Source organism: Hyperolius riggenbachi, chromosome 4 (genome assembly GCF_040937935.1).
Source record: "Hyperolius riggenbachi isolate aHypRig1 chromosome 4, aHypRig1.pri, whole genome shotgun sequence".
Classification (NCBI taxonomy): Eukaryota; Metazoa; Chordata; class Amphibia; order Anura; family Hyperoliidae; genus Hyperolius; species Hyperolius riggenbachi.
In genome coordinates, this window is record NC_090649.1 from 92,825,262 (window position 1) to 92,850,640 (window position 25,379).

A 25,379-nucleotide genomic window follows, 5' to 3' on the forward strand; every position below is an offset into this window, starting at 1 on the left:
CATAATCCATACACTACTATATATTATAGGTCTCAATACATGCATTAAATATGTACAGGGACGGATCTAGACCAAGTTGCCCCAAGTTGCGCCTGGGGCAAGGTCAGGTTTTGGCGCCTAAACTGCCATTCCCCATCCAAATTTTGCCGCCTTTTTAAGAATTCAACAATTTGCACCTGGGGCAAGAGACCCGCTTGCCCCCCCCTAGATCCGTCCCTGAATATGTAGCATGCGTGTAGATTATATGTACCATAATAATACATTAGAAAGGCAGGTTTACTCAGTATTGGATAGAGTATGGTGGGTCTGATCATCTGCCATGCTAAGAAATAGGAAATCCGGCGTGGCCTGGTACCCTTTTATGTAGTTATTCACATACCAAATCCCCACCATACAGGAGGAAGTTGTTACAGAGACCTCTTGTTACACCACCTACTGGTCAAAGCTGGTATAAAACACCTTTATTAAAATGCATTTCTTTTCAATAGGAATTACTTCTGCTGACTTAACTTTGGCATGTAGTTTAAAGCTGGCCATATGCCCATGGATTTTATTTATTTTTTTTACCAGCAAAGTGGATCACAGAGTGGTACATCTGTTTATTATCAGTGTCCAATTTCTGGGAGGAGAGATGTTCATTTTATGGGCCAGTGAGAAGGTGAATTTTATTGAATGGCAATGAAATTCTGTAGTGGTGTAGAGAAGAAAAAAAAAGGTGGAAAATGATGGTTCTTTGTCTTTTCATGCTTCGCTTCTGAAGATTTGCCCAACTTTCCATCCTGGTGACAGGAATCCAGCCACCAGTAATGTGACAGAGGTTCTAACCCTTCCTCCCACTCTAGTAAGTGCAGAGTAGGGGCATAGCAATAGAGGGGGCAGAGGTAGCCACCACATCAGGGCCCTTGGGTCAGAGGGGCCCCGAGGGGCCTTCTCTCAAGCACAATATTAGCTCTTTATTGGCCCTGTGTTGGTAATAATGATTACTACTACTTTAAGCATCTATAGAAGTGATTAACAAACTGCTCCCCATCCCCTTCTTGCACCTCTGACACTGTTGTTGTCCTTTGCAGGGGGCCCCATGTAAAACTTGCACTGGGGACCTTAGCTACGCCACTGGTGCATAGGTTGTAACTACACCTCAGCCACTAGACCAGAGTGCCCATGTAAAGTTCCCCAGTCAGTGCATTAGCCCTTCATTGGTGTTTTAGTAGTAATGTTCATCTGTGTACTTTGAATAGTGAGAATCATTAAACGTCCTTTCCCTGCTTAAACCAGTGTGGCTGTCTTTGGGAAGCCGGTTTTGGTGCCCCACATATGGGGCTTGTAATTTACACAGTGTTGGAGGGGCCAAAGATAAAGGGACACTGGGGCCTGTGGTTCTAAATGAATGCCAGTGACTGTGGAAAAAGTAAGACTTTTACTTGAATGACACAAAACAAAAATTACAATCAAAATTTCACCAAAAGATCGGCCAAGCTATTACAGCTACAATGAACGGAACCACCTTTTACAAAGTTTCTGAAATGGTTGATGAAACGCACTTTCACCATCTCCTGGAGCTGAAGATTGCTTCTTTGACCAACTCAGAGCAGGTGATAAGACTGTTTGCTTAGCAAACAGAAAAGGGAATTTGGCTGACTGACAGCTACACTGATTGTAAACAGCAGAATGTCTTTCCTGTCAGGCACCACTTTAGCTGGGGGGGCGGGGGAGGAAGAATAGAAACTCCTCACTCACACACAATCAACAGGACTTATGGGATAAAGGCAGATTGGATAACTATGTGGCCAATAAGGACACAGTGGGACGGGCATTTATTATGAATGTATGCCAAACTGTGACTACACTTTCACCTAATAATGTTCTAAAACTCCTACATGTTCCCTTTTACCACCGCAACAGTGCTGCTCGCCCCCTTCTGGATTTTTCATATGAGAATATGGCAAATCCAGCAAGTGAAGAGAGACCAAGCAAAGTCCATCCTGGCGGTGGCAGTAATGAGTTGGGTCTTCTACTTTGCCAAGCTGATAGGCAGATAAACCTCCTGCATCCACCACATCTGAGTAGTCAACAATGGAGGAACCTCCTGCTCATCATAGATCAATATAGATTACAATTATATGTGCGTCTATACACAAATACATACATAAGCAGGATAATGACAGGATTTTAATTACAGAATTTCAAGCCATAGGAAAAAAAAAACCCCAAAAATCTTTTTATATATATTTATACTCTTGTGCTTTCAATGCATCCATTGTAATGTCCTTCTTTCCTTTCCAGCTTGTTACAAAGTGAAACAGCTATCTATTGTTATCTTAGTAGAACCAAGTTCGGAATAGTGTCATGACGTCAGAGTCGGAATAATGCCGCGTATGTGGAAGTCCAGGGGCAGCGGCCGCGCATCAATGTGTTCCCGTCTCCACATGTAAACTTACCGGACGCAACACAGGGAAGGAATGTCGTGTGTGCTGGTAAATGGACTGGGGAGCAAGGCTGTTTTCTCTCTAATACATGGAAAACAATCTGGCAGGGGTGGGTGGGTATCCGCTAACAGGACGAGAATGACTCAGAAGGCATTCACTTGCAAGCAAAGCTTGATTGACAAGCCAGTGTTTGGTTGCGGCTGTCCGTATAGATGGAGGAATGTTAGAACTGGCTAGTGCTGCTCGGATCACATTGTAACAATCGCACGATTGAGGGATCGCTCTTGGCACCTTTGATGAATTCTTCGAGGGAAAGTTTACCTAAAAGAGAAAAAAAAATATAGTTACAAGCTGGAACTGTGGGGTATGATTTTTTTTTTTTTAAGTTTTACACAGGATGTTGACCTTTTAGAAGTAAGGGCTAGTTGAAGCGCCGCTAGCCTGCGATTTTAACTAAAATCTCGCAATTCTGCCGCGATTTGCGCTTGTGATTCCTGTTCAATAGAACGAGAATCACAGTGCAATCGCCCCCAAAACGCTGAGTGAGATTTATTGCAGCAGAAACATTTACAATTATATTGGAATGCTTGCAATGCAGACTGCATGTAGACTACCTAAATAACACAGAGCAGTGGGTAAATGGAATTTGATTTTGTGGCGGACAATCCCGCCTTAACCACTTGAGGACCGCAGGCTTACACCCTAGTGACCAGGCCATTTTTTTTTTACAATTCAGCACACTGCAGCTTTAACAGTGAGTTGCACAGCCATACAACTTCGCACACAAATGAATCTGCCCTCCTTCTTGCTGCTGCGATTGTTATTTATTTATTTTTTTTATTGAAAAAAAAGCTTTTTAAAAAAAAAATAAATTACTGTAGTCCCCCCTCCCTCCCCTGAAATGGCCCTGACAGCTAGCCGTCCACTTCTTCTTGCATAGGCATCAGCCTATGGGAGAGATCTGGTTGTGAGCCGCTTGAAGGGACATCTAAGTGTCCCTTGTACAGTGCTGTGCTAGATCGAAGCACTGTACAGATGTAAACAAAGGTTTTTTTTGTTAATAGCCTGCCAGCCGCGGGCTGGCAAGCTGATCACGGAGCTCCGCGACTCTGCAGGGAACGATCGCGCATGTGTGCGCGCATTCCCTGCTAAACCCCACCTACAGGACCTGACACCCATCAGCAGTAGGCGGTCTCGGGGCTGCCACCCTTCCACCACCGTTCGCATTAGGCGATTCTGGGGCTGCCACCATCCCGTCACCAATCAGCGTTAGGCGGTTCTGGGGCTGCCACCCTCCCACCACCGATCGGGTTTAGGCGGTTCTGAGGCTGCCACCCTCCTGCCACCGATCGGCAGTAGGCGTTTCTGGGGCTGCCACCCTCCCGCCACCGATCGGCATTAGGCGGTTCTGGCGCTGCCACCCTCCCACCACCGATCGGCATTAGGCGGTTCTGGGGCTGCCACCCTCCCACCACCGATCGGGGTTAGGCGGTTCTGGGGCTGCCACCCTCCCGCCACCGATCGGCATTAGGCGGTTCTGGGGCTGCCACCCTCCCGCCACCGATCGGCATTAGGCGGTTCTGGGGCTGCCACCCTCCCACCACCGATCGGGGTTAGGCGGTTCTGGGGCTGCCACCCTCCCGCCACCGATCGGCATTAGGCGGTTCTGGGGCTGCCACCCTCCCGCCACCGATCGGCATTAGGCGGTTCAGGATGGGGTTAACTACTGTTTAGCCCTTCTGTCAGTCACCATCAAATCTTCCTTCTCTGGCCAAGTACAATGAGGACACAAAGTTGCCCTATAAGTTACAGTATAGCGAGGCTGCAGCAATGTCATGTGTTCCGCACATTAATAGATAATGTTCCAGTCAGAGGACAGATTATGTACAATTTATATTAAGCTTGGATGGCTAATAGAGAGAAGTAAATGAAATGGATGTGATGCACGTCTCAGCTTGTGGAATTCAAGGACAAGAGTGGGCATTATAGAAGATGCTAGAATATTACATTACAGAAGATGCTGAAACCTGTTCATACGTAAGAGGAATAGGTGACCTACACTAGAAAGCTGACACATTCTGTTGCCTTAAAGTGGAACTGCAGTGAAAATTTATGGAAAAAAGTGCTTACTTTTTACAATAATTATTTATGAATGATTTAGTCAGTGTTTGCCCATTGTAAAATCTTTCCTCTCCCTGATTTACACTGACATTTATCACATGGTGACATTTTAACTGCTGGCAGGTGAGGTCTGTGGAAGGAGATGCTGCATTTTTGACTGTAGGTGCTGACCTCACTCTGTGGGAGGGGTTTCACTACAATATCAGCCGTACAGACCCCCTGATGATCTGTCTGAGAAAAGGTAAAGATTTCTAGTGGGAAAGGGGGTATCATCTACTGATTGGGATGACGTTTAATCCTTTGTTACAGTTCCTCTTTAAAACAGCAGGGACAGCCATACTATCCCAGGCAAACAATGTGCTAGTTTTGCCCCTGTCTTTCAATTAAGTCTGGGGAGGGGGGTAAAATCTGGGGAAATTCAGCTGTACACACACTAGATTCTCAGTTAAAGGGATACTGTAGGGGGGTCGGGGGAAAATGAGTTGAACTTACCCGGGGCTTCTAATGGTCCCCCACAGACATCCTGTTCCCGCGCAGCCACTCACCGATGCTCCGGCCCTGCCTCCGGCTCACTTCTGGAATTTCAGACTTTAAAGTCTGAAAACCACTGCGCCTGCGTTGCCATGTCCTCACTCTCGCTGATGGCACCAGGAGCATACTTCGCAGGCCCAGTATGGTCTGTGCCTGCACCGTGCGCTCCTGGTGACATCAGGGGAAGCGAGGACACAGCAACGCAGGCTCAGTGGTTTTCAGACTTTAAAGTCTGAAATTCCAGAAGTGAACCGGGGGCGGGGCCGGAGTATCGGTGAGTGGCTGCGCGGGAACAGGATGTCTGCGGGGGAACATTAGAAGCCCCGGGTAACTTCAACTCATTTTCCCTCAATCCCCCTACAGTATCCCTTTAAAGCTGCCCTAAGGGCTCTTTCACACTAAGACGTTGCGTTTCATGCCGTGCCCCTAATGCAACGCATGTTAGTATTGAAGTTGGACGTTATATAGAGCCGCGTTATGAGTCTCTTGATGCGTCCGTGATGCTTACTTTTTGACGCATACTATCGAACGAAAACGGCGCATGCGGCAAATTAAACAAACAAACCAGTACTGAGCTCGTGCAAACATCCATACGCAGTGAAATACGAATATAACGCACAGCACGCTGCACTTTCATTGAACGTGCAGCGTTATACTCCAACGCGACGTGGGCACTGTGAACGGCCCATTGATTTTTCAGTGCTGTGAGTTGGGCTGCGTTACAGGCTGCTCTAACCTGTGCCTGTAACGTCCCACAGTGATAGCAGCCTAACTGCCCGTCGTGTCCAATTCAATCTCGCAATTTGCTTTATTTTGCCTCTTTAAAAAAAATACTGGCAACCCCGGTATGTACACAGTATAAGTGGTTTCAGTGTGTTCATACTGAATTTTACCCCCCTTCAAAAAAAAAAAAAAAAAAAAAGTTTGTTGAACCTCCTCTTTTCCCTGGTTTTCCAGCTGTAAATTAATTCTGTAAACTCCTCATCATCCCTCTACTTATGCACCAACAACATCTCATTTTAAAGTACGCTAGATTTAATATGTTGTCCCAGAAATGCGAGGAGCAGCCTGATTAGTTACTATGGGAAACCACTCGAGTCAGTGGCGTAGCTAAGGAGCTGTGGGCCCCGATGCAAGTTTTACAATGGGGCCCCCCAAGCACTCTATACATAACAATTAATATGGCGCACCAAAACCTACCAATGGCAACTACAGTGTCAGAGGTGCAAGAAGGGGATGGGGAATAGTTTGTTAATGATAACCACTATTCAAAATATCTATAGAAGTGATTATTATGAGCACAGGAGCAATAGAGAGCTAATTCTGCAGTTAAGGGAGGGCCCTTTCGGGGCCCCTCTGGCCCAAGGGCCCCGATGCGGTCGCTACCTCTGCACCCCCTATTGCTACGCCCCTGACTCGAGTCCTCTCAGCCATTGTTGGTTACCCTGCCTCTGGGGAGCACTTCCTGTAAGTGATACAGTTCCATTCCCATGCTGCCAGGCCATCCATATGCATGAGAGCTGATTTTCTGCAAGTTAGTTTGCCCATGAATCATTCCCCTGTTAAACGCCAATTAATATTCACTACAAGTCTCAACCAAACGACACATGGCTGTCCGTACTTTTCCTTCAAATTAAATAACAGATGAAACAATATATTATGGTCCCAGGATGATGTAAATTATGGACCCCATTACAGGCGGTCGTGTTTAACTACTGTATGTAAACTGTAATTTTTTTTTTTTTTTAACTCCCAGGCCGCTGTTATACAGCTTTTTTTTTTATAACTAATATTTGCAGTTTACAAACTACACTCTGTATTTTAAACTATGAAAGAGCAGATCTAATGACCCTTTGAACTTTCCTGCAGTAAAAACTTAAATAAGAAATAGTAAGAGACAGGTTGAGATAAGCGCTTCATAAAAGAGCACTGTAGCTTGTCGGAGAGCTCCGAGAAGCTCTTTTGCATGGATAACAACTGCAGTTTAAGTCTTGCTGTACTGGAAACAATATGAGACTCATATCTGTGCTACTAATGTTCTATTTCTTAGCTATACTACACATACAATTCATTATATCATAAGTTTATTTTCACTTCAGATTCCTTTTAAAGTGGCACGAAACTCAGCTTTTCCTCTTTGTGCTAAAAGATAATTACAGCATAAAATCTACCGCAAAAAAAAAGAAAAAGGAAAAAAAGAACAGCATTCAAACTGTTAAACACAGCACTTTGTTCTTCAGTAGAAAGCTTCCTGCTTCTGTGGGCAGCTTCTAGCCACATCCAAAGAGGTGATAACATTATTTTTGTTTACATTCCTTTATCAGATACACTTTGTAAATATTAGCAAACTGCCAAAACTGAGCTGTACGAGCTGAGAAGGGATCACTAGATAGATTTTAAAATCTAAGTACAGCAGCTATGCAATAAAATGCAATAGCAGCTTTCAGAGCAGATAAAATACTTTGGGAATTTGTAGACAGACAATATTACTTCTGCACAAAAGCAAATATGATAACTGTATGGGTAATAAAAAGTAGGAAAACACCTTTTTAATGAATGTTATGTCAGAGCTTTTTCCCACTTTAAACTGCAAGCTTAAAGTGTGTGATTTCGTTGGAGCGCAAATCAAGGCCTTTTCAATTAGTTTATGATTGAGAAGGCCTTGATTTTTATACCCCAGGCCATACCCTCTGGTCCTCCAACAACCTTCGCTTAAAAGCAAGTCTGAAGGAAAATAAAAAAAAACCAAAAACAGATACTTGCCTAAGGAGAGGGAAAGGCTCTGGGTCCTATAGAGCCTTCCCAGTCTCCTCACGGTCCCCGCAGGTTCCCCCGTTAGCAGTCCACAACCCATGGGTCGCAGACAGCTCTCTTTCACGTTGGGCTGGCTTCGGGAGTTCTCAGAAGCACTCGGGCTTCTGAAGACGTTCCGCTCTGTACTGTGCAAGCGTGATCGCACTCACTCGCACGTGCGCAGTACAGAGCCGCCGGTCTTCGGGAGCCTGAAGACTTTTGAAGTCTCCCGCAGCGGGAGATTCAAACAGAGGAGCCTGCGGCCGGGGGCAGAAGGACACCGTGAGCAAAACGGGAAGACTATAGGATCCAGAGCCTTCCCTCTTAGGCAAATATTTTTTTTTTTACTTGCTTTAAGCGTACTTCATAGTACAGCTTATGGGTTAACCTCCAGTAAAGCAGAGCACCAGGCAGTCATCCATCCACTATACTTCTCCAGCATGCAGAGCACTGCAGTATCGGGTCCTCTTAAATGACATGTCATTATCTTATATTAATAGTGTATTTCTATGGCAACATGCTTCTCGAGATCCAAAAGAGGATAAATGGCAAAAAAAATATAATTATAGGAAAGTGCTGTTCCTGGAGACAGTTATAATTATAATGCTATTTTCACTGGGAGAGTAACCGAAATGCTATTCGCGGAGCTCCCGAACGCGGCTAACGAGCCCCTTTGTCAGAGCGCTTTTTAAAAGGCAATACAGGGCTGAAGGGCAGACTATATTCAATGGGGCCGATTTCAAGGATAATAAACTGGCTGAAAGGTGAATGTTTAGCCAAGCATGCTCATCCAAATCAAAAGCTGCCAGCTCTGAAAGCTGAAATAACCAAGAAACTGGCTTGTAATGGGAAAGGACTTCAATTTTGTGGAACGCAGTTGACCCTTGGTTAGCGAGCATAACGCATGCTGGCAGAGTCAGGGCTGTGGAGTCGGGACAAAAATCTTCAGACTCCAACTCAGACTCCTCAGTTTATGAAACCACAACTCCAACTCAGACTCTGGGTACCCAAAATGGCTCCGACTCAGAGACCTCGACCCAGACTCCTTAGCTTAATACTTAACAGGGCTGTGGATTTTGTACAAAAATCATCCGACTCCGACTCCTCAGTTTATGAAATCAACGACTCCAACTCCGGGTGCCCAAAATTGCCCCGACTCCAACTCCACAGCCCTGGGCAGAGCTGTGGAGATAGAGGTTTCATAAACTGAGGAGTCAGAGTTGGATGATTTTTGTACTGACTCCATAGCAGGGCTGTGGAGTTGGAGAGTCCAGGAGTCTGAGTAATTTTGGGTACCCGGAGTAGGTGGTTTCAGTTTCATAAACTGAGGGGTTGGAGTCGGATGATTTTTGTGCCCACTCCACAGCCCTGCATTCCGGTAACATGCTTGTAATCCAAAGCACTCATATCAAGGAAAATTTCCCCATAAAGATTAAAGGAAACTCACATGATTCGTTCCACAATCAAACTTTATAGAAAAATATTCAAAACAAAGCACTGCACTGTATAAAGTAAAAATGTAAAATAGACTTTCAGACTCATGTGTGGCTTTAACAAGAAACGTATCCAATGACAACATCTTTTTTCCTACTTTTGAGGATATCACGGAAATGTGACATTGGACAGTCACTACAATCTGATTAAAGTGACACTGAAGCGGTACCCCCCCTCCCAAAAAACAACAACAACGTATCAGATAATGAATTGTATGTATAGTACAGAGATGAATAGAATGTGTGTGTGTGTGTGTGTGTGTGTGTGCGTGTGTCTGTGTGTGTGTGTGTGTGTGTGTGGTGGGGTTAAGGTCTCATACTTTCCGTTACATAGATTTTATATATATATATATATATATATATATATATATATATATATATATATATATATATATATATATATATATATATATATATATATATATATATATATATATATATATATATATATAAAACTTTGCATCATTCTGTCATTTTAAATGACAGACCACACGGTTTTAAACTATGAAACAGAGCAGAGCTAGTAACCCTTTGAGCCTTTATGTGGTAAAACCTCATCTTAAGCTGCCTCTGTTACTTTGATGTATAAGTGCTTCAAAAAAAACAGGACTGTTTGTGACCCAATTTGTGTTGAAGAGCTCAGAGAAGCTCTTTTGCATAGATAACAACTGAAGTTTCTTAACTACTTTAGTACCAAGCATATTGAAATCTACGCCCTGTTTTGGTGGATACCTGGCTGGCAGGGCGTAGATTTAAATCAACCTTTGCTGCACGCATCCGCTGTTTCCGTCACTCCCGCTGATCTCGCCGCTGAATATTGACGTCTCTCGTCGCAGCTCACTTTCTCTGCCTGTCTCTAGTGGGTGGCCCAGGTTCCCGACGTGTGGTGGTGATGGCGATTGCGTCAGATATGTGCAGCGATTTGTCGTTATCCGTCGGGATTCCACCGTTTCTCAAATGGTTAAAGTACTGGAGACAAAAGGAGACTATTTTCTCTGCTACTAATGTTCTATTAGCAGTTGTACAGCAGAGTAACCAAGCAGCTCAGGGTGACCCAAACTACTAGGAATGTATAGGGGGATAAAGGAACCAAAAAGCCCTCCTACTAAAAAAAAGCAAAGCTTTGTGCAAATTGCCTTCTTAAAACAGAAGGAAATTTGCAATAATTCAGCTATAAGTAAACATTTGTGGTTACCCACAATGCACTGCTACTGAATATGCAAATTATCCCTTTTCCTCCTTGTTAAGCCAAGCAAGCATCCAGAACCGCTGGTGTATAGCAGTTGTACACATACAAATCATATCCGGAGATTTTCACTTCAGATTCCCTTTAGGTGCAATCCTGTAGCATCAACGGGAGAAGACCCATCGGCTCAATTGTATTGACGTAACGCACTTATACCACACTCGTCGTTCTCTTGCAAAGCGCTCTTAAATGAAGTTGCTTGCCAAACAAGGTTTTACCGTATAGTCATTATAACCTCTGTTGGGGTTTATTGCTGCCTAGCTTCCTGTGTGAGGACAGACAGAAATAAAATCTCTCAAATCTCTCAAACAGGAAAAGAAGGAGCAAGGAGCAATAAATATTTTAGTGGCAAGGGAAAGTTTGAAGACGTGCATTTTCTTATTGCCTTATTATCCAAGAATCATCCCATCACTTCACAGGCCCAGCATAAAATGAGAGACCGCAATAAAGATACAAATAAAACCACGCTCCAACCTTTCCAAATTCTGTTCAAACGGTGAAGTGTGGAACTCCAGCCAAACTGATCTTCAACAGAGGAAAAAAGATTAAAGGGACCGACCCTAAGCAGAGTACTAAAACCAAAATCGGCATTTACCTGGGCCCCATGTGGAACAGACCATGCAATTTTTGCCTAGGCCCCACATAGGGGGCACCGATACCTGGCTAAATTATACTGGGGGCGGCGATAACTGGCTAAACCTATACTGGGGCAACTATACCAGGCTAATCTATACTGGGGCAACTATACCAGGCTAATCTATACTGGGGCAACTATACCAGGCTAATCTATACTGGGGCAACTATACCAGGCTAATCTATACTGGGGCAACTATACCAGGCTAATCTATACTGGGGCAACTATACCAGGCTAATCTATACTGGGGCAACTATACCAGGCTAATCTATACTGGGACAACTATACCAGGCTAACCTATACTGGGGCAACTATACCAGGCTAACCTATACTGGGGCAACTATACCAGGCTAATCTATACTGGGGCAACTATACCAGGCTAATCTATACTGGGGCAACTATACCAGGCTAATCTATACTGGGGCAACTACACCAGGCTAACCTATACTGGGGCAACTATACCTGGCTAACCTATACCAGGGACACGTACATCTGGCTAACCTATCCTGGGGTCACCTATACCTGGCTAACCTATACTGGGGCACCTATACCTGAATACATATATTGGGGGCTAAATACCACATCGCAAATAACATTCTTGATCCCACGACGGGGTGGGGGGGGGGCGGGGGGTTCTGGGGCACTGGAAAGCAATTTTTACACCCTCGCCCTGGGAGCAATTTAGCCTAGAAACTGCCCTGTCATAACTCCAGTACATAGGAATGTGTATGAAAACCCACAGCAACCAAAAGTGCAGGTCAGCTGATAGTTAAACGATTGAAAAAAATAACTTTCAATTTTACAAACTTCAAAGAAAAAAAATAAATAAATTGATCATAGGTATGGTATATGGGTTAGTTTTTATAAATGATTTGTTCAAGCGGTGAAAAAAAAAAACTATCAAATTTCTCTGGTTGAAAGAAAAACAAAACATTGAATAGCTTATGGCCACGTTAAGAAACAAGGAACTTTAAAGGGTGGTTCACACTTGTTTTAAAAATGTATCTGTGGGATAAGTTTTAAAGCTCTGCGGGAACGCTGGAAGCGGATCCTATGTTAAAAATAGAACGCCCGCTTCTACTCGTGCAGAAATACGCATCGCATACTGATCTGTGTTGCACAGAAAGAGAACGTAGCGGAGAGTCCGGATTTGACACTTTTTCCCGGACTGGACAGGAAAACGTGTCCAAAACAAACCCCTGAGAACGGACACTGTCCGCCCTCACTAGGCTAGTCGCCGCATCCATGTCGCCCGTTTTGGCTGCATCCCATCACCATTGTGACATCATACTCACGCACCCCGCAGTCCAGCACCACTGCTCGGTCCATCCTGAAGAGCCCGGAGGCCAACAGAAGCATGGGGATTCTCCATTGGGCTGCAATAGACCAATGGGAATCCTCGGCAACAGAGAATTCTCATTGGTTCATGTTGAAACAATGAAAATTCTCCATGTTAATAAGCAGAGCTGGCCTGTTCCAGCCTATGGAGAGTCAAGCTTCTGCTGACCTCCAGGCTGTAGAAGGGATGAGCGGCAGCGGCGAGACAGGTGAGCGGCCGATGTGGACGCGGCACGTGCGTAGGCATCCAGATCAAATCTATATCAATTGGATCCGTTTTTCAGATAAACTGATATGTTTGACATGGATCCGATCTGGAACCAGACAAGTGTGGACCCAGGACTGAACTTCACCCCGATCAGTAGCTGATACCACCTTGTGATGAAACCCCTCCCATAGTGTGATGTCAGGACCTTGCCATTTCCCAGTCAGTGACCCCCGTTGCATCGTGGGAGATGACAGCTGTTTCCAACTGCCAAACACGCGGCATCTCCCTTCCTGCATAGAGTTCTAAGCAACGAACATTCTGCAGAGGTCACGAGGAAAGATTTTACAATGGGCAAACACTGAGTAAATTATTTATAAATGAATATTGTAAAGAAAACAAAAGTCATTTTGTTCATTATGTTATTTTCACTACAGTTCCTCTTTAAGACGGAGCTATAAATTGTGCCCCCCCCCCCCCTTCTTGCAGGTCATACCATCATTATTTGTGTCCATCTGCTTGAAGATTTTGTCTGTTCTCTTCTCTGGTGTGGACTCATCCTCTGGCATTTTCATCACTGAAGACACCATCTTGTAGATTGCCTGTAGGGAGAGCAGATCATCAGCTTACATACACTGAAGTGTTCTGTTCCTATAGGCGTGTTCTGACCCATTGTATTGCTTATTTGTCACATATGATCCTCTAATCCTTGTAATGGGACAAGGACAACCAACTTTGCAGTGTACATGGCGATTACTATTGGCATGATCAAATTAAGTGGAGTGTAATCACCAGTGAACGTTGGGGATACTCGAAACTAAGAGGGGAATGTGCAGAAATATTTCACCCTTCCAGTGGGTGGAATCATGGCTAGAACGCCTCTTGACCTAGCACGCTATTCTGGTATTGTTGGTGCAGAATCTTTTGCATCTTGGGCTTCTTAACCTCTCTGGCGGTATCCCTGAGTCAGGCTCGGGGTGGAAAAAAACAGCCAGGAGCAGTAATCCCAAGCTTGACTCGGGGTAGCCGCCAGAAGGTTTGTGCAGAGCCATATGCGCAACAGGTGTTTTAATTCAACCCCCCTCGGGATCCCGACGCCGATGTAATGTCTGAATGCGCCGCCCGAAAGCTCCCTTCCACGCTGAGTAGCACGCATGCTCAGTGTGAAGTTAATTATGCTGCTGATGGTAAAATAATAAATATCTCCGCTTCCACACATCATACACTCATCAAATTTTCAGGGTAGGGAGAGGATCCCCCGAACGACCTGTATGCCAAATTGCAGCCCCCGAGCCCCGTTGGTTCAGGAGATAGATAAGAGAAACCTATCTCGGGAACCAGTGGGTCTCGGGGGCTGCAATTTGGCATAGAGGTAGTTCGGGGGTGGGGGGGGGGGGGGGGTGTGAGGGGGGTCCCCTCCCTACCCTGAAAATTTGGGGAGTGTAGGATGTGAAGCAGAGATATTTAGTATTTTACCATCAGCAGCCTAATTAAATAGGAACTGTGGCCGCACAGTCCCCTACTGCGCATGTCGGGCAGCGCAAATCCAAAGGCAGCGTAATCAGACACAACACCGGCAGCAATCCTCCTTCCTGTCTTTGGAGGCTCTGCATCCCTCTGGTGAGACGGCGATCTCACCATAGTGTTACAGTGCCACCCAGAGGACAGAGGGAGAATTGCAGAGCTGGATTTCGGGAAGGTAAGCAAAAGCAGGGGCTGCCGCAGATCTCTCTGCTGTATCATTTTTAAAATGATTTTAGGGTCTAAAAGCATGCAAAAAAATTGCACCGCTTTTAGACCCCAAAATCTGGAAATCATCAAACCGCCAGATAGGTTAAAGGACACCTGAACTGAGAGGGATATGGAGACTGCCATATTTATGTCCTTTTAAACAATACTATTTCCCTGGCAGTCCTTCATAGACATCAACCTCAGCAAATCACACAAATCTTGTACCCAAACACTGAGTGTTCTGGGGATTCTAGGAATGAGTCTAGATCAGCCTTTCTCAACCTTTCTACCCTGCAGGAACCCTGCAAATAGCTTTTGGATCTCAAGGAACCCCACCAAACAATTTTTTGATCTAGAGGAACCCCTGCATTTATTTTACAGGAGGCTTGGTCTTTGAAAGTATGTGTGACTGTTTGTTTCACTACCCCCATTACACTGCCACTCATTATACTGGTTCCTGAACCCCAATTTAGTGCTTCTTGTTACAGTACCACCTATTGTAGTGTGCTCTATTATACTTCCCCCACGATGGGAGAAAATGCCAAGGAACCCCCGCAGAGTACTAAAGGAACCCTGGTTGAGAAAGCCTGCACTAGATTGTTCATCATACTATGATCATTGCAAGCAACAGACACAATCCACTCTAAATCACACCATGCTAACGTCCGTACCACAGCTATTAGGCCTATTACTGTACTGAAAACGCCAAGCTTAACGCTTGCTGTCTGAAAACAAGTGACAAACACACTCTTCATTTCCAACCAGATAATTAGTATGGGGTTAAAGGGCCCATGACAAGCAACAAGAAGCAGAACAGAAGCTTTAAGTCCCATCTGCAGTCAAATTTTGTTACCTGGTTCTTCGTAAGCACCAAGTTCCTGAGTCAAACACTTAGGTTAGCGGAGTCAGTCCCAGTGCACACCGAGCGGTTTTAGCAGCGATTCGCCTGTGAAACCGCTTGGCTAATGTATTTCAATGGGATGGAGCACACCAGCGGTTTGAGGTTTTTAGTAAACCGCAAACATGCCTCCTGCTGCACGTCTGCGGTTTGCAGAAGCGTTTCTGCCTCAATGTAAAGTATAGGAAAAACGCAAACCGCTCTGGAAAACGCGACATCAGAGCGGTTTTGCAGGCGTTTTTGTTACAGAAGCTGTTCAGTAACAGCTTTTACTGTAACAATATTTGTAATCTGCTACACAAAAATGCTCCCAAAAACGCCAGGCATGTTTAGAAAATGTCTCTAAACATGCCTAGAATCGCTCTGAAATCTGCTCCAAAAACCGCTAGCGTTTTGAGGATCTGCTAGCGGTTTTGGTGTGCACTGGGCCTCAAACAGATGACTTTAACAATCCTTTTCTGAGCAGCAGGTGGTGAGCTTCTTGAACCACTGACTACATGCTGCTTCCCTGCAGACTGATTAAAAACAGGCACTCCAAGCCAAGAGGAAGTGGATGAATTGCCATGAAACGCGTTGTTTGGTGCTTTTAGATCAAGTGATTGCATCTTAGATCAGTCTTCACCTTTGGGTAAGTTTTTCTTTGGGATGCCTCCCTCCCAGTATTACACCTCAGAACCCCATGGGAATCTGTTTTTAGTCTGGGCAATAGTTTTTACATTTTCCCATCTACTGTCCCTTTTTTGGTGTGCGACCCAGGGCTGTGAAGTCGGTACGAAAATCATCCAATAAAAACTCCAACTACCCAAAATTGCTCCGACTCTTCAACTCTGACTGACTCTACAGTCCTGGTGGGACCTAACCACACTGATGCAAGTCAACCCTCTCTTCATGAGCAAATCTGTGGAGGCTACTCTGCAACCCGGTTAAGCGAGTACCCCCATTTGTTTTTGTTTGCTTTCCTTTCTGCATTACTTTACATACTACCTGATAAGGGGCTCCCAGTTATCCCACTGGAAGGAGGACAGGTACTCCAGACCACAATCATTCCCTGTAGACAGAGTATCCTGAACCAAGCAGTACACGCTGTACATCCAACACAAACATTTTTGAAAGAGGCTTTTCATCTGTATAAAACTGATTGGGATATATAAACGTAACAGTTGGGTACTCTGCTAAGTGGTGGGTTGTATATGCAAAAGTATTACCAGTATTGTACGATTGAGTACACGTGCGTGTGTAAAATGCAGTTATCTTTTTGAATGCTAGGTGGCAGTAGAGTACAACAGACCTGTATTCCTCCTAGGACTTTTCCATGATGGGTTTGGCAAGATCATTGCTAACGTCTAGTAGACAAATAACACTGTAAACTTACACCTGCCTGGGGGTCACATTCATTCCATGAATAAGCAGGGTTGTCACCTGGACATAAATTAACATGCAGAACGTAAAAAAAAAAAAATGTTCCTCTGCTGCTTTGTCTTGTCAGACTTGCTGGCTGACTTCTTCACACTTCACAATCTTGTATTACCTGTTGCTGTTCTTTGGCTGATAGATAATTTGATTATGGTTTGCGTTTACCTTTGTTATCAAATACTTTCAGGGTTTAACAGATCTGCGCACCGATTGGGTCTTTTCAAAGGAGGCAAGACTAATTCACTAAAGGTGCGTACACACGTATTGATTGTCCACCCAACTTGTCGTTTACACGACAAAGTTGGAAGCGTGTACGCACAGTCCAGCAACTGATAAGAGAAAGTTTCTACTGAGAATCTCCCCATAAAGAGATGGACTAGTCCAAAACCTGTCAGATTTTCACTGCCTGCTGTAAGAGCCAGCACCAGAAGAACAGGAGAAAAGTAATTTATAGTGCATTTTACTCTGGGAGAAATGTATATTTTATATGTATGTACCTTATATACTCACGTATAAGCATAATTTTGCAGCACAAATATGTGCTGAAGAGTTACTTATATGCGAGTCAGTGGAGCAGAACGGATGGTGGAGCAGGTTTTGTTACTGGCAGAGGAGTGTAAGGATTGTGCACTAGTGATCCTGCTCTTACCAGCTGCCTCCCTGCTGTGTCCGTGGCCCTCCATCCCCTGCAACATGGTGTGCAGAGTGCACTGCTCAAAACTACCGGTGTCCCCCGGCTTGTGAAGCGGAGCATGCAAGCAGCGTGTCAGCGGTGTAATGATCGGGGATTCTTATTGTGTGGCAATCGCTCTCATATCCATAATGCCATCTAGCAGCATCTTGAGACACCGCTGTATCATCCTTCATGCACATCTGGCTATGGGGAGGGGTGCTGACTTGTACTGGGGGCACATCTGGCTACTGTGGAGGGTGCTATACTGGGGCGGCGGGCTTATACGCGAGTCAATTACTTTTTCCTGGATTCTGAGGAAATAGTGGGTACCTCGGCTTATATGCGATTATATACAGTATTTAAAAATGTTAAGTGTTTTGCGACAGTGGTCTTTAAGCTCGAAACTACATTGGACCTCTCTTATGCTGGGCATACACGAGCGGCGAAACGATCGGGTGGGAGATCGGACATGTCGGAAATTATCTATCGAGCCATCTTAATGGCTCAAAAATGAGCCGTGTATTCCCAGCATGACATCTTCTAATGTTAATTCTGCCTTGCCAGCCACTCATCCTCTTGGCGCTATCGGCAGGATTTTCCACCTATCACTCTCACTCATTGTCATTATTCTAATTTCAGCAGCCAGTGAAGGGATTCCCACTGTGAGCCAGATTTAACTCAGCAAGGGTAATTACACTCAGCAGTTTAAAAATAACCTCAGCAATCAACCAATGAGCTACACGGGTTAAGTTCAGGTTCCAGTTCCTCCTCCAAGCTGCGGGAAGTGTTAGACACAGAACTGCCTTAAAAAACCACTCCAGCAAAAAAAAGGTAAGCAGTTAAAATCTGACAGAACCGACAGGTTTCCGACTAGTCCATTTCCTCCTGGGGATTCTTAGGGGTTATTTTTTTCCAAAACCAGTCCCTGAATGGAAGTTGCTAAGTCAAACTGCCAAAATAGTGCACAAGTTAGTAGGGAGGCTGGCAGGTATCTTACAGTTTTGGCAGTTAGACTTATCAACTTCTGTTCAGGAAATGCTTTTAAAAGCAAAGAAAACCCTGGGAATCCCCCATGAGGAGATGGACTAGTCCAAAACCTGTCGGTTCTGTCATATTTTAATTGCTTACTTTTTTTTAAAATTTAAAACAAGACCACTGGACATTCTTAGAAAAGTTCCATCATTTCATCTAGTGCATCTTACCTGGACAATTTCTAACATCTCTCCACGACTTATATAACCATTCCCATCCAGGTCGTACATACTAAACGCCCATTTCAGCTTCTGTTCCAGTTTACCCCGAGAAGTGACACTTAGCGCAATTATAAATTCTCGAAAGTCAATTGTCCCGTCTCCGTTTGTGTCGAATGTGCGGAATACGTGTTCTGCAAACTTGGATGCGTCGCCGTAGGGGAAGAAGTTAGCATAGATCTTCTTGAACTCTTCTACAGTGAGGTGTCCGGTGGGGCAGTCTTTCAGGAAGCCCTTGTACCACTCTTGCAGCTCGTGGTCGGTGAACTCTGTGTTTTCCCGCAGATCTTGCAGAATTTCAGGTCGCAACTTACTGTTCTGCTTCCCCATGCTGAGCCTTCTTCAGACCTAAACACTGAAAAAGAAATATTCTAAGAAATCTGTGCAGAAGCAAGATAGGAAATGGTTCATGCGCACAAGAAAAAACACAGTCAAAGCACACCTGAAGTGAGAGAGATATGGAGGCTGCCATGGTTATTTCTTTTTAAACAGTACCACTTGCCTGGCAGTCCTGCTGATCATCTGGCTCTAATAATTGAAGCCATAGACCCTGAACAAGCATATCAGATGTTTGTTACTGAAGTCTGACTAATTTAGCTGAATGCTTGTTTCAGGTGTTTGATCCAGATACTACTGCAGCCAAAAAGTGACCTGCAGGACAGTCAAATGGTATTGTATAGTAGGAAATAAATATGGCAGCCTCCATATCCCTCACTTCAGGTAGGCAATGATCAATAATGCAGATTATATTATTATTATTCATACTTATTTGATTACAGATTTAGTCTCACTGCAACCTCCATCCCCTCCCCCCCGAATCAGGATATGTAATGGAGAGAGTTGGAAAGGGAGGGAGAATGGTCCTCTCACTTTGGCCACTGCCACCTGCAGGTCATCAGTGTCCAGATGTTGGGTCGTCTTCTGGTGACATAAGAAGAAAGCTGTGTGTTGGTGGATGTGGCGGTGGATACCCTCTGCTGGCTATCTATACTGAGGCTGATTTTAGGATAAAGGCGTTAAAACAATGTACTGCTTTACATTTAGAAATGCTCAAATATTCAGACTACCAGGGAGGTTAATGCTTTAAAGAGGTACTGAACTGATACCCCCGTTCCCACAGGAGATCTTTATGTATGGCTGATATTGTGGCGAAACCCCTCCCCACAGTGTGATGTTAGGAGCATGGTCCTGACAGTTTGCTGTCTGTAAACCTCATTACACTGCGGGAAATAAAAAAAAAATATTGAAAAAATAAATAAAAATGATATTCATGGTTATTTTCACTACAGTTCCTCTAACATAAAAAAACAAAAAGTATAAAACAAAACATCATATTCAGGTTTATTTATGCAGGATTTATCTTTTCCATCCCAAAACTAACTTATAAACTAAATAAACTATGAGATGTTAAAGAGAAAACGTGACCAAGAATTGAACTTCATCCCAATCAGTAGCTGATACCCCTTTTACATGAGAAATCTATTCCTTTTCACAGACCATCCGCTGTATGGCGGATATTGTGGTGAAACCCCTCCCACAGGAAACTGAGTACCGAGGTACTCCTGGCAGTTTCCAGTCTGTGAACCTTATGGCATTGTGGGAAATATCTGTTTACAGCGGTTTCCAACTGCCAAAACAGCAAGCAGCAGCTACATAACCTGCCCACAGTAAAAATGTTACCATGTAATAAATGTCAGAATGTAAATCGGGGAGAGGAAATAATTTACAATGGGCAAACTGACTAAATCATTTATTACATAATTATTGTAAAAATGAAGCACTTTTTCATTACATTATTTTCACTGAAGTTCCTCTGTAAGGGAAACCCCTGGACAGTGGCATAGCCATAGCTAGTCCAGAGCTAGCGACCACACCAGGGCCTCTGGACCAGAGGAGCCCATCAAAAGCCCTCCAACTACTGTATTTGCTCTCCATTGGTTCTACCCTGGTAATTATTACCTCTATATGTATTTTGAATGGTGGTAATCATTAGCAAACTGTTCTCCTCCTGCTTACACCTCTGTCACTGCAGCCTTTTTTGTCAGATTTTGGTGCTCCATATCAATTGCTTTAGAGGGCCCAATCTAAAACTTGCACTAGGGCCTCTAGCTACCAGAGCTGTGGAGTCGGTCCAAAAATCCACCAACTCCTCAGTTTAGGATTCCACTGACTCCAACTCCTCTAATTTGCATATTACAATTTTGTTGATTAAAAGTGTGCAATGTGAAATTCGTCTCTTAACTGCCAACGCTTAGGAATTTTACAAGACAACTGAAGTGAGAAGGATATGGAGACTGTCATATTTATGTCCTTTAGACTAAAACTAGTCCTTGGTAAGAGTACTTGTAAAAGGTACAGACTGGAACAAAGAACATCTATCAGGCCCTAGGCAATGTAAGTGTGGGTACATGTAAGAGTGATGCGCAGGTACTCTGCAGGGGAATGAGGAGATTCTTCCTCTATTACACATTGTTCATGCACAATCTGAACCAGGTTTATGGGTGATAGACAACACCTCTGTGTTCAATGTGCACAACATTCTCAGTGGATTCCCTGCAGCTCTGTGGGGAGTGCATATGTAGAGTATAGTACTACTGTGTAACAAAGTAAACCTGAGACAGATGAAATTAAAGTTTAATACATACTTGGGGCTTCCTCCAGCCCCCTTCAGGCTAATCAGTCCCTCGCTGTCCTCCTCCGCCACCTGGATCTTCTGCTATGAGTCCAGGTACTTGAGCCAGTCTGGCATAGTGCACATGCACACACTCCGCCGCCGGAAGCGTACTACACCTGCGCAGCACTATTGTGCAGGTGCAGAACACTCCTGGCTGTGGGAGCGGCACGTGGCTGGACTGCGCTGACTGGCTGAATTACCAAGACTCATAGCAGAAGATCCAGGTGGTGGAGGACAGCGAGGGACTGATTAGCCTGAAGGGGGCTGAAGGAAGCCCCAGGTATGTATAAAACTTTTCTTTTCATCCGTCCCAGGTACCCTTTAATTTGTAGTCACCAAACCAAATTTTAACAACATATCAAATTATTTGATTTCATGAGCAGAGGGAGTGCATACATTTGCATAAATCAGCATCAATGCAGAATTATTTCCATCTCATTGACCATCTCTATTAGTGACACGGCTACACATCAGGCTTTATTCTTACAGCATAGATGTTATGTAGTATATATAAGAGATTCCTTTGTACACATCATATATACAGTCACAATCAGATATGTATATCTGACTTTAAAAATACGGGGACTGCTTTATTGAAGCAGCACAAGTAACTAATTTTGATTGGTTAGTCCACATTTTTGTGGACTAAGCACAGCTATTGCTGTATATATACATTATTTTTAATGACTATTATCTGAGAAATAGAACATTATCATATTTTCTATTTTAATTACAGTTACAAATTCATTGGGAGTCGGAGTATTTTTTCCCGACTCCGATTCAGACTCCAGGCACCCAAAATTGCTACGACTCCACGACTCCGACTCCACAGCCCTGCTAGCTACACCACTGCCCATGGAACGAACTAAAGTACCACCTGGGGTAAATGTACCATGCAGAGCAGGATCATCCGCCAGGCAACCTAAGCAGGTGCTTGGGGCCTAGTGGGTGTCAAGGGGGCCACCAGCCACCTTCTCTGACCTCTCTTCACTCCAGCTTACCAAAAGGACCACAAGGGGGCCCCAAATCTACTGCCTTGCCTAGGGCCCCATTACATGTTAAAGGATACCCGAGGTGGCATGTGACATGTTGAGATGGACATGGGTATGTACAGTGCCTAGCACACAAATAACTGCTGTGTTTTTTCTTTCTCGGACTGAAAGAGTTAAATATCAGGTAAGTAATTGGCTGACTCAGTCCCGACTCCGACAGGAAGTGACTACAGTGTGACCCTCACGGATAAGAAATTCCAACTATAAAACACTTTCCTAGCAGAAAATAGCTTCTGAGAGTAGGAGATAAAAAGGGTCAATTGAATAATTCATAGATTTTAGCTCTGGCATACTTCAATGAACGGGTCATTGAGCAAAAACAATAAAACTGTTCGATACGAAGTTGATTAATTGCAGTGCATATGATAATCTGCTGAATATTGTCACCAGAGCAACAGTAATTAGGTCTACCTGACAACATGCAATACTACCATAATCAGCTACAGAAACTAAACTGGGAACTTATGTTAAAAGCGTTTGACTGCGGATTCAGAAAAAATAAATAAAAAATCAACCGTTTTACCACCATTTTCATCATCTCTGAATCACATATTAAGCTACAGCAATTGCATATAAATAGGACACATCCCAGATGAAAGTTTGCGCCTAATGACATTCAAAGCCAATACTTCACTGTAGGATTACAGGAGCACAATGCACATCATTGGTCTCCAGACAGGCCTGCTCACCTGCTCATCAGTGCAGGCTGGGGTATTGTGCTGTGCATGTGATGTGCATGGAGACAGGCTCAGCATCACCCAGCCACACTCTGTACATATAAACAGAACAATTAACCTCCTTGGCGGTAACCCCGATTTGTCTAATTTTTTTTTTGCTGGACGCAGCTAGCACTTTGCTAGCTGCGCCAGCACCCCGATCGCCGCCGCCGCCGCGCGCCCGATCGCCACTATCCGGTGCGGCACGCGGCCCCCCCCCCCCGCAGACCCCGTGCGCTGGCTGGCCAATCAGTGCCAGGCAGCGCCGAGGGGTGGCCCGGGACTCCCAATGACGTCCCGACGTCTGTGACGTCATCCCGCCCGTCGCCATGGCGACGGGGGAAGCCCTCCAGGAAATCCCGTTCTTTGAACGGGATTTCCTGATCGGAGATCGCCAAAGGCGATCGAAGAGGGCGGGGGGATGCCGCTGAGCAGCTACATGATATAGAAAAAAATGTTTTAAAAAAAACTGCTGCGCTCCCTCCTGGCGGATTTTTTTATACCGCCAGGAGGGTTAAAGGAGCTTTCCCAGATGCTCTCTCTGGAGGGATCAGAGAGAAGAGAGGAGATTTCCAGGAGTAAACAGAGGAATGACAGGAGGTTTCTTCATGCTACTAGCAGGCATCACTTATCATGAGCAGGATTCTGAGCCCTCTCACTTCACACAGCACTAATCAACACAGAGGAGTAGCAATAGCCATAGCAGCGGCTATGGGGCCCTGGAGAAGAGGGGGCCTAGATGGTACTTGATGTGTTCAAGATTAACTTTGATTTCTTGCTCCATCCTCTTGCTTTGCCTCAGTGCTCATGGACTATACACAGTGTGCATTGCATGAGAATGTACATTGACCAATCAACTCATACTTACAGGGTAGTAGCAGGTAGCACTGCTCAAGAGTGCCTAGATCTAAAGGCCCCATGATAATGTTGCTATGGGGTCTCATATTGTATAGCTACGCCACTGAAACACACAGCGTACAACACTTTTTCTCAGGTGTATAGAGCCTCGATCCAAGCATGCAACTTCAGTTACTACTATGCATCAAATCGTACACTTCACATGTGCATTCCTCCCTACTTTTTGTGATAAGAAAGAGGAACACTTAAACCCAGTGGCGGACACAGGCAGCAGTGGGCCCCTGTGCAAAATATCAATTGTGGGCCGGCAAAAATGGGTGCGGCTATAACCTGCGGCGCGCGAAGCGCGCCGCGTCAAAAAATGGGCGTGGATAGAACCTGCGGCGCGTAGCGCCGCGTCAAAAAATGGGCGTGGCAATGACCAGATAAGGGCGGAGCTAACTGTAATTTAAAGTGATCCCGGGGTGAGAGTGATATGGAGGCTGCCATATTTATTTCCTTTTAAACAATACTAGTTGCCTGGCGGCCCTGCTGATCTATTTGGCTGCAGTAATAAACTGAATTACACCAGCAACAAGCATGCAGCTTAATCTTCTCAGTTCTGACAATATTGTCAGAAACCCCTGACCTGCTGCATGCTTGTTCAGGGTCTATGGTTGAAAGAATAAGAGGCAGAGGACCAGAACGGCAACCAGGCAACTGGTATTGCTTAAAAGGAGAGAAATATGGCAGCCTCAATATTATTCTCACCTCAGGTTCCCTTGAAAAGTGCAACGCAAAGACAGTGGGCCCAAGTTTTGGTGACCCTTTCCCCAGAAAATTCACATAATTGTGCAGGTTTTCTCAAGAAAATACACATAATGTGAGCAGATTTGCCCAGAAAATACGTGCAATGATGTCGGCAGATATGCCCAGAAAATACGTGCAATGATGTCGGCAGATATGCCCAGAAAATACGTGCAATGATGTCGGCAGATATGCCCAGAAAATAGGTGCAATGATGTCGGCAGATATGCCCAGAAAATACGTGCAATGATGTCGGCAGATATGCCCAGAAAATAGGTGCAATGATGTCGGCAGATATGCCCAGAAAATAGGTGCAATGATGTCGGCAGATATGCCCAGAAAATACGTGCAATGATGTCGGCAGATATGCCCAGAAAATACGTGCAATCATGTCGGCAGATATGCCCAGAAAATACCTGCAATCATGTCGGCAGATATGCCCAGAAAATACCTGCAATCATGTCGGCAGATATGCCCAGAAAATACGTGCAATCATGTCGGCAGATTTGCCCAGAAAACACATGCAATCATGTAGCAAATT

At 44.7% G+C, this 25,379-nt stretch overlaps 1 protein-coding gene across 1 annotated transcript; it reads right to left on the reverse strand.

The window, feature by feature from the left end:
* Positions 1–2,151: 2,151 nt before the first annotated feature.
* Positions 2,152–19,107, reverse strand: HPCAL1 (hippocalcin like 1). Its single transcript, XM_068280304.1, has 3 exons — positions 18,705–19,107; positions 13,284–13,389; positions 2,152–2,747 (listed from the first exon to the last, which is right to left on the reverse strand). Exons 1-3 carry the CDS (start codon positions 19,080–19,082, stop codon positions 2,650–2,652), a joined length of 582 nt encoding a protein of 193 aa, XP_068136405.1. The 5' UTR covers positions 19,083–19,107; the 3' UTR covers positions 2,152–2,649.
* Between the last annotated feature and the right edge of the window lie 6,272 nt (positions 19,108–25,379).